The sequence below is a fragment of the Lepidochelys olivacea genome (genome assembly GCF_965140295.1).
Source record: "Lepidochelys olivacea isolate rLepOli2 genome assembly, chromosome: 2".
NCBI lineage: Eukaryota > Metazoa > Chordata > Testudines > Cheloniidae > Lepidochelys > Lepidochelys olivacea.
In genome coordinates, this window is record NC_140412.1 from 62,285,600 (window position 1) to 62,298,045 (window position 12,446).

Here is a 12,446-nt window from a genome sequence, read left to right on the forward strand (position 1 = left end):
ACTGTTGGGGATGTTGAAATGCCTATATGTATCCTTGGGGACCCAGCCTACCCCTTAATGCCATGGCTCATTAAGCCGTACACAGGCAGCCTGGACAGTAGTCAGGAGCTGTTCAACTACAGGCTGAGCAAGTGCAGAATGGTGGTAGAATGTGCATTTGGACGTTTAAAGGCGCGCTGGCGCAGTTTACTGACTCGCTTAGACCTCAGCGAAACCAATATTCCCACTGTTATTACTGCTTGCTGTGTGCTCCACAATATCTGTGAGAGTAAGGGGGAGACGTTTATGGCGGGGTGGGAGGTTGAGGCAAATCGCCTAGCTGCTGGTTACGCGCAGCCAGACACCAGGGTGGTTAGAAGAGCACAGGAGGGCGCGGTACGCATCAGAGAAGCTTTGAAAACCAGTTTCATGACTGGCCAGGCTACGGTGTGAAAGTTCTGTTTGTTTCTCCTTGATGAAAACCCCCGCCCCTTGGTTCACTCTACTTCCCTGTAAGCTAACCACCCTCCCCTCCTCCCTTTAATCATTGCTTGCAGAGGCAATAAAGTCATTGCTGCTTCACAGTCATGCATTCGTTATTCATTCATCACACAAATAGGGAGATGACTACCAAGGTAGCCCAGGAGGGGAGGTGGAGGAGGGAAGGAAAATGCCACACAGCACTTTAAGCACAGCACTTTAAAAGTTTACAACTTTAAAATTTATTGAATGACAGCCTTCTTTTTTTTGGGCAATCCTCTGTGGTGGAGTGGCTGGTTGGCTGGAGGCCCCCCCACCGCGTTCTTGGGCGTCTGGGTGTGGAGGCTATGGAACTTGGGGAGGAGGGCGGTTGGTTACAGAGGGGCAGCAGTGGCAGTCTGTGCTCCAGCTGCCTTTGCTGCAGCTCAACCATACACTGGAGCATACTGGTTTGGTCCTGCAGCAGCCTCAGCATTGAATCTTGCCTCCTCTCATCACGCTGCCGCCACATTTGAGCTTCAGCCCTGTCTTCAGCCCGCCACTTACTCTCTTCAGCCCGCCACTTACTCTCTTCAGCCCTCCACCTCTCCTCCCGGTCATTTTGTGCTTTCCTGCACTCTGACATTATTTGCCTCCACGCATTCGTCTGTGCTCTGTCAGTGTGGGAGGCATCGTTTTTTTTTCTTTCTAAGCTTCACTAGCCTCTGGGAAGGAGAAGATCCTGTGATCATTGAAACACATGCAGCTGGTGGAGAAAAAAAGGGACAGCGGTATTTAAAAAGACACATTTTATAAAACAGTCGCTACACTCTTTCAGGGTAAACCTTGCTGTTAACATTACATACATAGCACATGTGCTTTCATTACAAGGTCGCATTTTGCCTCCTCCCACTGCGTGACTACCCCCTCAACCTTCCCCCCTCCCTGTGGCTAACAGCGGGGAACATTTCTGTTTAGCCACAGGCAAACAGCCCAGCAGGAATGGGCTCCTCTGAGTGTCCCCTGAAGAAAAGCACTCTATTTCAACCAGGTGACCATGAATTATATCTCACTCTCCTGAGGATAACACAGAGAGATAAAGAATGGATTTTGGTTGAATGCCAGCAAACATACACTGCAATGCTTTGTTCTACAGTGATTCCCGAGTACGTGTTACTGGCCTGGAGTGGTAAAGTGTCCTACCATGAAGGACGAAATAAGGCTGCCCTCCCCAGAAACCTTTTGCAAAGGCTTTAGGACTACATCTAGGAGAACCGCAAATGCCAGGGCAAAGTAATCCTTTCACATGCTTGCTTTTAAACCATGTATAGCATTTTAAAAGGTACACTCACCAGAGGTCCCTTCTCCGCCTGCTGGGTCCAGGAGGCAGCCTTGGGTGGGTTCAGGGGGTACTGGCTCCAGGTCTAGGGTGAGAAACAGTTCCTGGCTGTCGGGAAAACCGGTTTCTCCGCTTGCTTGCTGTGAGCTATCTACAACCTCCTCCTCCTCCTCCTCCTCATCTTCTTCATCCCCAAAACCTACTTCCGTATTGCCTCCATCTCCATTGAAGGAGTCAAACAACATGGCTGGGGTAGTGGTGGCTGAACCCCCTAAAATGGCATTCAGCTCATCATAGAAGCGGCATGTTTGGGGCTCTGACCCAGAGCGGCTGTTCGCCTCTCTGGTTTTCTGGTAGGCTTGCCTCAGCTCCTTCAGTTTCACGCGGCACTGCTTCGGGTCCCTGTTATGACCTCTGTCCTTCATGCCCTGGGAGATTTTCACAAAGGTTTTGGCATTTCGAAAACTGGAACGGAGTTCTGATAGCACGGATTCCTCTCCCCATACAGCGATCAGATCCCGTACCTCCCGTTCGGTCCATGCTGGAGCTCTTTTGTGATTCTGGGACTCCATCATGGTCACCTGTGCTGATGAGCTCTGCATGGTCACCTGCAGCTTGCCACGCTGGCCAAACAGGAAATGAGATTCAAAAGTTCGCGGTTCTTTTCCTGTCTACCTGGCCAGTGCATCTGAGTTGAGAGTGCTGTCCAGAGCGGTCAGAATGGAGCACTCTGGGATAGCTCCCGGAGGCCAATACCATCGAATTGTGTCCACAGTACCCCAAATTCGAGCCGGCAACGTCGATTTAAGCGCTAATCCACTTGTCAGGGGTGGAGTAAGGAAATCAATTTTAAGAGCCCTTTAAGTCGAAATAAAGGGCTTCATTGTGTGGACGGGTGTAGGTTTAAATCGATTTAACGCTGCTAAATTCGACCTAAAGTCCTAGTGTAGACCAGGGTAGAGTTACCGCTGCCTGCTGATGTCTTGTGTCTTTCCAAAATGTTGAATTCAGCAACAGTCCAATCCAAGAAAGCCAGGAAATTAGGAATTAAGGTATATGCCACCCCTGCAATGCACCATAATAAACATACTTATCATTCATCATAATAAGGACCCAAGCCAACTCCTATCAAAGTTAATGGCATTCTTTCCTAAAACCCTACACAACTAAATTAAAATGTGGAGGTTAATGGCATTACTGCACTGAGAGCACAATTCACATGAGTGCTCTAAAGAATATTTTAAAATTGCTGAAAACAAGTATTATTCAGGAGCTTGACTACAACTAGGGAAAAATATAAATTGTTTTTGTCCCATTGTGCTGATTTTTTTTTTTTTTTTTTTTTTTTTACTTCTTATTAGCCCCTTAGTGCTGCAGGTTGATATAAGATCTGAATATTGACTCGTACTTACTGCTAGCATCTTTGGGCTAGTAAGTTAATAAAAGAGCCCAAATTAGCTTTGCAAATTAGCTTTTTTAATGACAGGAAACTAATGCTTAATTAGTTCAGAATGGGCTAAAATGACAAGGGAGCTGTATAGGAAAATTTTTTTGAGACCACTGACAAGTGATTTAAAAATTCAAAGGTCGTCATCTAGATTCAGTACACAACCTGGGAATGTAATCTAAAAGGTATATAAATATGATTCCGGAGTACTTAATGGTGTTATCTCAGGAAATTAAATCACTGAAGATTGCAATCTTGAATGTCTGCAGTGAAGCATTTAGCAATCCATTTAAACATAAGGAGAGCAAAGAAACTGGAATGCTCTGATCCACAATTCTTGGGTTATCTTGTTTACTGTCATATCTAGACTCCCTACATTTTTGTATGATTTGTTGATTGCAATATAGATAGCACATCAGAGGCTTTTAGAGTCTCGTGGAAATAACAGTTTTCTCGCAAAAAATAATATTGCTGCTGAACTGTGCTCCTCAAATATTGAAATCTCGGCACCTCACACCGGTAGAAAATGTAGTGCAGCAAACATTCAGCCTGACTTGTTGATTATCATTTTGCACATACACAGCCTTTGATCCACAGGTCTCAAAATACTTCTACAAACCTTAAAGGTGACACATTTTCTTATGGGTAAGAACCATGGTGGATGGTGGAGTGACACATTAATTACAAGAGCCAACATTGCACAGGGCTGGCAATTGCACCACATGGTAGGATACACATTATTTCTTTGTAAAGAAACAATGTATAGCCCTGGCTATTGCTTGCAACAGATGGCACTGTCACACTACAGGGCAACTGTACCTGGATTACCCATCTATGGTCCAGGTAGAGCACCCATTCTCAGGGCTCCTGGCTCCTCAGCTGTCACCTCTCTTGGGCAGAGACCTGTGTCTCTCTCCCTTCTAAGTGGGTTATTTCCAGATTGCACTGTTCCCTGCCTACACTGTGAATTCCCCAGCAAAGTCAGACTGCCTAAGCAGGCCTGCCTTGCTTTTCTTTTCTGAGATGGTAAACAGTGTAGTTGCCACAGTTAAATTACCACCTAGCTCTTTCTAAGCAAGCACATTTATTCTTAAGGCAAAAGCATTGCAGAGAAAACATATTAAGAACAAAGAACCTACAGGCATGCTAATAAGCTTACCAGCAGTCACCCTCTTCTCTAACAAGGTCTCTGGTTAGCAGTTAGGCCTTCAAACCCCACAAAAAGGTTTTCCCCATGGTCACAAGTTCATCACAGTTTCAGCTCAGAACAAGCACACTGATGAATCAGTGAGTCAGTCCCTCCATTATCCAATTTGGATCTTTGAAGAGACTGTGAATAGTTAATCAGCCAGACAATAAGTTTCCCCTCAGGGCAAAGCTTTAAAAGGCTAAGTTCTTGCATAAGTGCAGCGGGTGTATTTGCATACCCCTTTAAAAGAAGTTTTTACATACAATCTCACAATAGTATATCAACATTTGCATTTTTAATACAATGAACTCCTAAAATACTTAAACTTAATTCAAGAAGGTTTGTCCAGAATATTGTCATTTCCATCACAGGCACCATATATGTTAGCCAGTGAGGGGTCCTGGTTATGCTCCTTTTTGACACTCAGACACCATGACAATGAGCACAGAATACCTAGACATCTAGATATGGTAGAGTTCAGGGTGACGATGTGCTCTCCTCGTGCTCTCTCAAGTACTAAACTGGAATCTACCCTGCTGCTAGGGCCAATTCATACAATGCTGCCAAATCTGCAGGCCACAGAAAACCATCACCCCACCAGAGACTGGGTGTAAAACTTTATTCATCATGCTCCCATGCTGCCTGGTGTATAGTGCATATTGTTTGTGCACACTAATAGCTCCACGGTGATGATAACTTGCACCTCCTGGAAAATCAGGACATCTCCCCATCCTTCACAGCTTGCAGGTTCCCCCTCCTACTGTTTAACAGAAAACCTCTATCCATTATTCCACTAACTCCCTCCAAAATACACAAGTCTTTTTCAAGCACTACTACATTTCCCTGGAGTGAACCATTCCCCCAGCGTGCATGACATAATAGTTTGGGAAAGGTGATGAACAGATCCAACTTTGATTCTTAGGCCTTGCTGCCAGGGCATGAAATTACAGGTTTTGTGGAGGTGTAGGCACATTTATTTAAACCATCACTGCCTGATGCAGCACAAGGAGCAAAAGGCTCCTTAAATTCTCTTCTCCCATGCAGCGCAGGATAAATTTATCCTGCTGATGATAATTAACTACTTTTCTAAGCTGTCAAGAAAATAATTTAAAATTTATACAATAGTGATAGTCAAGTATATGGTACATTTGAAAGTAACATTACATTTCTTAGCTGTGATGTTCCTGCTAATCATTGAAAATGGGGAGGCTATTGCTATGATCTCTCCTAGGACTTGTCTTTACATTTCCGTAAGGACTCTAATAACAAGCGAGGTAATGTGTTCCTACAGAATTTGCCTCTAAGAAATCGATCAGATTTTGTTACTCACAGGACCTTTTAATCAGTGCTGTAATACAGAACTTCCTCATCCTGGGTTCCCAGCTGTACTGTATAAGCTTATATATAAGTATGCATTTCAATTAACTTGCTAGAAAGGTGTCTTTGTTATCAACGACTCTGTGATTAAAATTAATTGTTGCAGAAATTGTCTGGGTAATCATTTATGGTGGGAAGTCTCCATGCAGTTGGAATACCTATATATATTCTTTTACAGCCTTCATGTTAATTAGGTTCAAGTTACTAGAAAAGTAAAGTTCCTGCACTGAATATAATTTATAATTGAAAACAACATAGTGGATTAAGAAAGAGAACTGCATTTAATTTATTAAGTAAGCTCCAGTGTAGGACTTTCATGAAAAGTCACACTACAGAAATAAACAATGCATTTGTCACTCTTGCTATTGAAGTCCACATTTCCAGCATAGTATTCATTTGGTTTTTAAATAAATACTTTACATTAAATATTGACAGAAATGTACATTTGGCATACATAAGGGAATGGATGGCTACAAAGATTGGCAAGGGGATACAGAACTTTCATCTACAGGTTATTAGTTCAAATGGAAGCCTGGTTAAATTGTTACCATTGTTGCCTTACTAGTGATCCATGCAAAATCAATTCAGTGGTTCAGTCCAGTTTCCAATAGACAGGTGTCTATATAACAAAAAAGACCATCATCATTAGCACCCTTGTTGTCACTCACAGAGGAAAGGCCAAGGATTGAATGGGTACAGTCTGAACTGTACCTTCATCTTTATGGGTAGTCACTTCAGGTCTGGGTTCTACTGTGACTGTCATATGGATAAATAAGAATCAGGTCATGCTGGGTTTTCTAAGAGACCCAAACAAAGAAAAAACTTTTGGTATAAAAAGCTAAGATTGAACTGACAAAGTACCTTCATTTGGATTCAGCAAATGGACAGGACCTTCTGTCCAAGGGTGGTGTAGGCCCAATCCTTTCAGAAGGGTTGGAAGGGATACTGATCAACCAGGGCCCCATAAAGATGCGTGATTCCTGGTATATGTATTAGTAACCGTGTACGAACTTTTATTACTTTTTATATGTCTACTCTGTGATGCTTTTGTCCTTAAAATAAATGTACTCTGCTGAGAAAGAGTTGTGTGGGAACTTGTAATGGCTGGCAATACACTGTTCATAGCCTCAAAGAGAAAGCAATACACAGGCACCAGCCATTAGGCAGACTGGCTTGCTGGCATAGGTGCCGACTCTGTGGGTGCTCCAGGGCTGGAGCACCCACAGGGAAAAATTGGTAGGTGCTCTGCACCCACCGGCAGCTCCCCGACTTGCCCCCCCCGCCCCAGCTCACCTCCGCTCCGCCTCCTCCCCTGAGCGTGCCACCACGTCCTGCTTCTCCCCCCTCCCTCCCAGCGCTTGCACCGCGAAACAGCTGTTTCGCAGGGCAAGCACTGGAAGGGAAGTGGGAGGAGGAGGAAAGCAGCATGCTCAGGGAAGAGGCGGGGCCGGGGTGGGGATTTGGGGAGGGGTCCAATAGGGCGGAGTTGGGGCGGGGGAGCATGAACACCCACCGGCGCCAAGGAAAGTTGGTGCCTGTGCTTGCTGGGGTAACACGGTGTAAGGCAGGGAGCTGGTGCAGCCTTAAAACCCCCTGGTCAGAAGGGAGTAGGACAAGGGTTCTTATTCATAGACAAAAACAGTGCGGAGTTCGGTGGCACCTTAAAGACTAACAGATTTATTTGGGCATAAGCTTTAGTGGGTAAAAAGCCCACTTCTTCAGATGCATGGAGTGAAAATTACAGATACAGGCATAAATATATATTGGCACATGAAGAGAAGGGAGTTGTACTCCCTGCATCTGAATAAGTGGACTTTTTACCCATGAAAGCTTGTGCCCAAATAAATCTGTTAGTCTTTAAGGTGTCACCGGACTCCTCGTTGTTTTTGTGGATACAGACTAACATGGCTACCCCTCTGATACTATTCATAGACAAGTGATGCCAAGAGTCAAGAGACCTGACTAGGCATTCCTGGAGTGGACTACAGAGGGGGAATACAGGTGCAGTTGTCTTGAAACTGTGACAGGTATCCTCCTTGGTAATCTTCACATTTAAAATGGGACAAGACAAAATAATAGAAAATGTACAAAATTCTGCTCTGACTTCCTAGGGTCCTAGGCTAGTTGATTTCATTTCTATGAAATGTAGTTCAGATGTTGATAAAACATAATGCACGAAGCTGACATTTAAATGATAAAGGCTTAGATGATTAATTCATTAGCAGGGTTTCTTGATATCATAGTCTTTTAAAACAAAATGGGTCCAGAAAAAACCACCAAAAAAACCCCCCAAAAACCTTATAAAGCTGGCTTCAGTCCTGGTCCTTGGAAGTGCTAAGCTCTTACAGTTCTCATTGACTTCAATGGGAATTGGAAGTGCTCATTACCTCTCAGGATCACATCCTAACTTTTAGATGTAAATTATCCCAGATGCAGAGGGAGGTGAAACTCTCATTGTGAAATGATTCCTGTTATAACTTCCAACTTCTCAAAGCTCAAATATGGGACAAAGTAATCACCACAAGAAGGAAGCTCAATTAATAATTAATACTTAACATTTATATAACTTGCTGCATTAATTCTCACAACAAATTAATTTGATTAATTATTCAATTAATTATTTAATGCTTGAAAAGGACTTTATCCAGAAACTCCTGAGTTTTAGTCCTGGATCTCACACTAACTCATGGTGTGACTTCAGGAAGTCACTTAAACTCACCCTGTCTTAGTTTCTCAAACTGTAAAATGGGGATAATCGCAGATTAACAACATAGGATCTTTAGTATAGTATTCTCAGAGACAACGAGATATAGGATATGTTGACCAGGGAGTACAAGAGCTATTAGTCACAGGACAAAGACCACAAGGAAGACCTAAAAAAAGGTGGTTCAAGACGCTGAAGCGGGACATGAAGAAGGTAGGTATCAGGTTGGAAGGTGCACTTGACAGGAACATTTGGAGATGAATAAGAAGAGCCGCCAACCCCAATTGATGGGACAAGGGAAGAAGAATTATTCTCTGTAAACTCTAGTCCACAATTTTACATTTCTGATGTAAATAATTTGCGATAGTAAAAGTGAAATAACATTTTAAAGTTATTTAATTCAGAGGCATGTTACCTGCCACAGATATGCAACGGTCATGTGATTTTCAAAGTAACAACCATCAGCCTTTACCATCAAGGCAAGCCTCAGTGGAATTAAGTAGTGTACACTGAGGACAGTCGATGGGCCCAGGCTTGCAGCCCTACCTCATGAGCAGTTCCATAGGTCTATTTATGTGATAGCAGGCGTATGTAATATGGGCACCTGTTAATTTGAAATTAGAATGAGACCATTGTTTCACTTTTCGTTGGGCACCAAAAACTGATGACTGCGGCCCTGGATTAGATTTGTGTCAGCAGCAAGGTGAGAAAGTTTGAATAGGCCTTTGACAATCACCTAAGCCATTCAGTTCTTTCTACTATGTATTTTTATTTTCAGCTGATATGCAGCAATGTAAATTATGGCCCCAATCTTCCAGTAAGACACAGGCAGACCTTTGTGCCCACATGGAGCTTCAGGGCACCAGGTGGGTGCATTTTGTTGCAGGATCTGGGCCACGGGGCTTGATAAATTGACCACTGAAGTCAAATGGGAGCCCTGAAAAGGAAAGTACATAGTAGGAAGGACTGAATTAATTAGATCATAAATTCTCAACCTGGGCATGAGGACAATCCTCCTGTTCATAATGCTAGGTGGAGGGAGATGCTGACTTTTTTCTGTTGTAACATGGGGTTATGGGAGTGAAAAGTTAAGAATTACTGGCTTAGACAGTTGGTAAAGGGCTATACAACTTCTTTTGAGTCACGGATTCAAATCCAGTCCAGGGCTATAGCAATCAGTATATGGTGCCCAATGAAAAACGAATGAATTTGTTTCAGTCCAGTACCTAGTGAATACGTGCCCACGAGTTAGAGCTGCAGAATTCGGCCCTGCAATGATACATACACACAGGCAGACCTGTGCTGCTTCTCTGGAATTGTTTTAGTTCGTGGAGGAGCTGTGATAACCCTCCCCAATGGAGTAGGACACCATCATACAGAAAACATTCATAAGTTTAATACACTGATCCCCAGAGGTACTGCATGGGGTTGCAATATCTGTCACAATACCAAACTGGGTGAATTAGAAGGAAATGAGTCAAATAGACCAGGGAGGGACTGACACCAGCTACTTCTGCTGGGGAGTCCAGGAAAAGAGAGAATGGTGGAGTCAATACTGTGGGCAGGTGCAGAACAACGGGAGAGGTGGACACTTTTGGTCCCTCATGAGTAGAACTTGGGTTGGGCTGGTATGCAGCAGTCAGGGTTGGCAATTTCCTGGGAAAAACTAGTTTAGGACAGGGCACTGATAAATACTGGCTTAAACCTAGTTTAAACTCAGAAAAATAATTGCATCAGTGTCCAGCAAGTATAGAACAAACCTTTTCCAATTTTGGATACTTTCCATTCAAAACTGAGGAATAGGCTGGGTCTGTCCACTACATCAAAGTTGGTTTTCTGCTACAGACTGCTGCATGGCCAAATGGACCTGGACTAACGAGGAGTCTGAAACTCTGCATGCTTCTGATTGCTTAATGCTTCAGGTCTACAATGCTTCATTATTATCATTTTCATAAATCAAATGGTTTTTACTTCTGTTTATATAATATTGAAAACTGAAATATGAGTCATGACATGGGTAACTTCCTTGAGAAAATACGAAACCAAAATGTATAGACATTCCAATATTCAGTATTATAATTACATATATTACTATTATGCCCAAGCCAAATTTACTTTTTATTTGTACAATCCTAAATTAACCTACTTTTTATTTGTACCACCCCCTAAATTAATAAAGCATGGAGAAGGACAAATACTGAAGATTCAGTACCCTTGCAAAGTGCAGCTCCTCTTTAGTGTCTTCTCCCCTGCTCCACCTGTATGATTATTGCACCAGGCTTTATAACACCGGCCCTACAGTGCCTTCCTCTTCTCATGGCCCAGCTGGCTGGGGCTCATCAGCCGCAGCCAGAGGCAGGCAAGAAGAGAGCTCTAAGAATCTATTGTCTTATGTAACTACAATTTGACTATGTAATTAAAACTAAGTGTAATGTGGTGTGTATTAATGAAACAGTTTTTAAAATAGAAAATGCCTTAAACTAGAATTAACTAGTTTTCCCAGGGCTGTAAAAACCATAATTTTACCTGGTAAAAACTACGTCAGGTAAATACCATGCTATCCCTGGCAGCAGTACTATGTACTAGCACCTCACTGGAACATTATCTTGTTCACCAAAATCTCAGCTTTCATGTTTTGAAAAAAGTAAGTCTTTAACTGTTTGTGAAGAAAACTTAAAAAAGTGAAGCAATGGTAACTCTTGCAGAGATGTCCACATGAATCTGAAGAGCCAATAACAATAGCTCAGAAACATGTGAACTGCCCTTTCATCTCAGTGATGTTGTTTCAGGTGTCCAGTGATGATCACTTAAATGTCCACACTGTTAATTATTTCATTTCTCAGGTAAGAACACAGAGACAATCACAGATCTGCACAATTTACTGTGATATCTCATTTTGGTGCCACAAATAAGTGGCAAATGGGAGATGCCACCTTTTCTTTGTTAATCCCCCACCCTCCAATTGAGAAGGAGCAAAGCCCAAGGAGCCTAACATGACACTTGATTATACTTGAAGGGGAGCCAAGCTCCAGGAGCCCAGTGGATCTCAGAAACCATGCACAATTGTATTTTGAATATCCACACAATCTATTGTGAGCAGTGTCTCATTTTGGTGACTCATGGGACTGGAGTGTAGGGGCAGAGTTTAGAAGAGTATGGCCATCTATTCCCCCTTTAATAGAAGTCCTGCCTGTGAGGCCACATTTATCCTTTTAAAATACTGATTGTAGCTTTTACTAGCATACAGAGAACTCTGCCTCAGCTATAAGCCTGCAGTGATTCTCACCTGCCAAACCAGTTCAGCTGCCATCTGTTGCATCATGTCTAGATTGTGGTATGCCACGTACAGATCCTGGCAAATTCTTGGCCATTTCTCAGTCTAGTTCCCTGTCCCTCTATCCCAACCTGTTCCCCTCCTTGCCTTGTCCCTCACCGAAGCATTGCATGGAGTCCCCATGATGCCCAGGGGCTTGCTGGGGCATGGAGAAGGACAAATACTGAAGATTCAGTACCCTTGCAAAGTGCAGCTCCTCTTTAGTGTCTTCTCCCCTGCTCCACCTGTACGATTATTGCACCAGGCTTTATAACACCGGCCCTACAGTGCCTTCCTCTTCTCATGGCCCAGCTGGCTGGGGCTCCTCAGCCGCAGTCAGCGGCAGGCAAGGGGAGAGCCGGGCGTCCCTGCCTGTCAGCGACAAGGAACTGCTCACTGGAGCCCCAGTCCCCACCGCCTGAGCTGGGCTGGCTAAGAGCAGGCTCTGAGTCACACTGGCCGACGGGCGTGTGTCTCCTTCAGTGCAGCTGCCAACCTGCCCCAGCTGAGCGAAAACGGGAAGCAAACAGGAAGCCGCAAAGCATTCTAGGCATTGTGTCCTCTTCCACAAGCTTCCTCTCTGGCCGACCCGGTGACCAATACAAAAGACTACATCTCCCAGAAACCATTGGGAGCCAA

The 12,446-nt window shown here is 43.7% G+C and overlaps 1 protein-coding gene across 4 annotated transcripts; it reads right to left on the reverse strand.

Annotated features, from left to right (window-relative positions):
- Positions 1-720: 720 nt before the first annotated feature.
- On the reverse strand, positions 721-12,324 carry LOC311517144 (myb/SANT-like DNA-binding domain-containing protein 7). Of its 4 annotated transcripts, none has more exons than XM_084621712.1 (3): positions 12,007-12,324; positions 1,791-2,842; positions 721-1,204 (listed from the first exon to the last, which is right to left on the reverse strand). In XM_084621712.1, the coding sequence occupies exons 2-3, from the start codon at positions 2,377-2,379 to the stop codon at positions 1,116-1,118; spliced, it is 678 nt and encodes a 225-aa protein (XP_084477838.1). In that variant the 5' UTR covers positions 2,380-2,842; positions 12,007-12,324; the 3' UTR covers positions 721-1,115. The 4 variants fall into 4 exon arrangements, with proteins under 4 accessions (XP_084477838.1, XP_084477837.1, XP_084477835.1 ...); XM_084621711.1 differs by having other exon boundaries at positions 11,928-12,324; XM_084621709.1 differs by having other exon boundaries at positions 11,781-12,324.
- Positions 12,325-12,446: the final 122 nt, after the last annotated feature.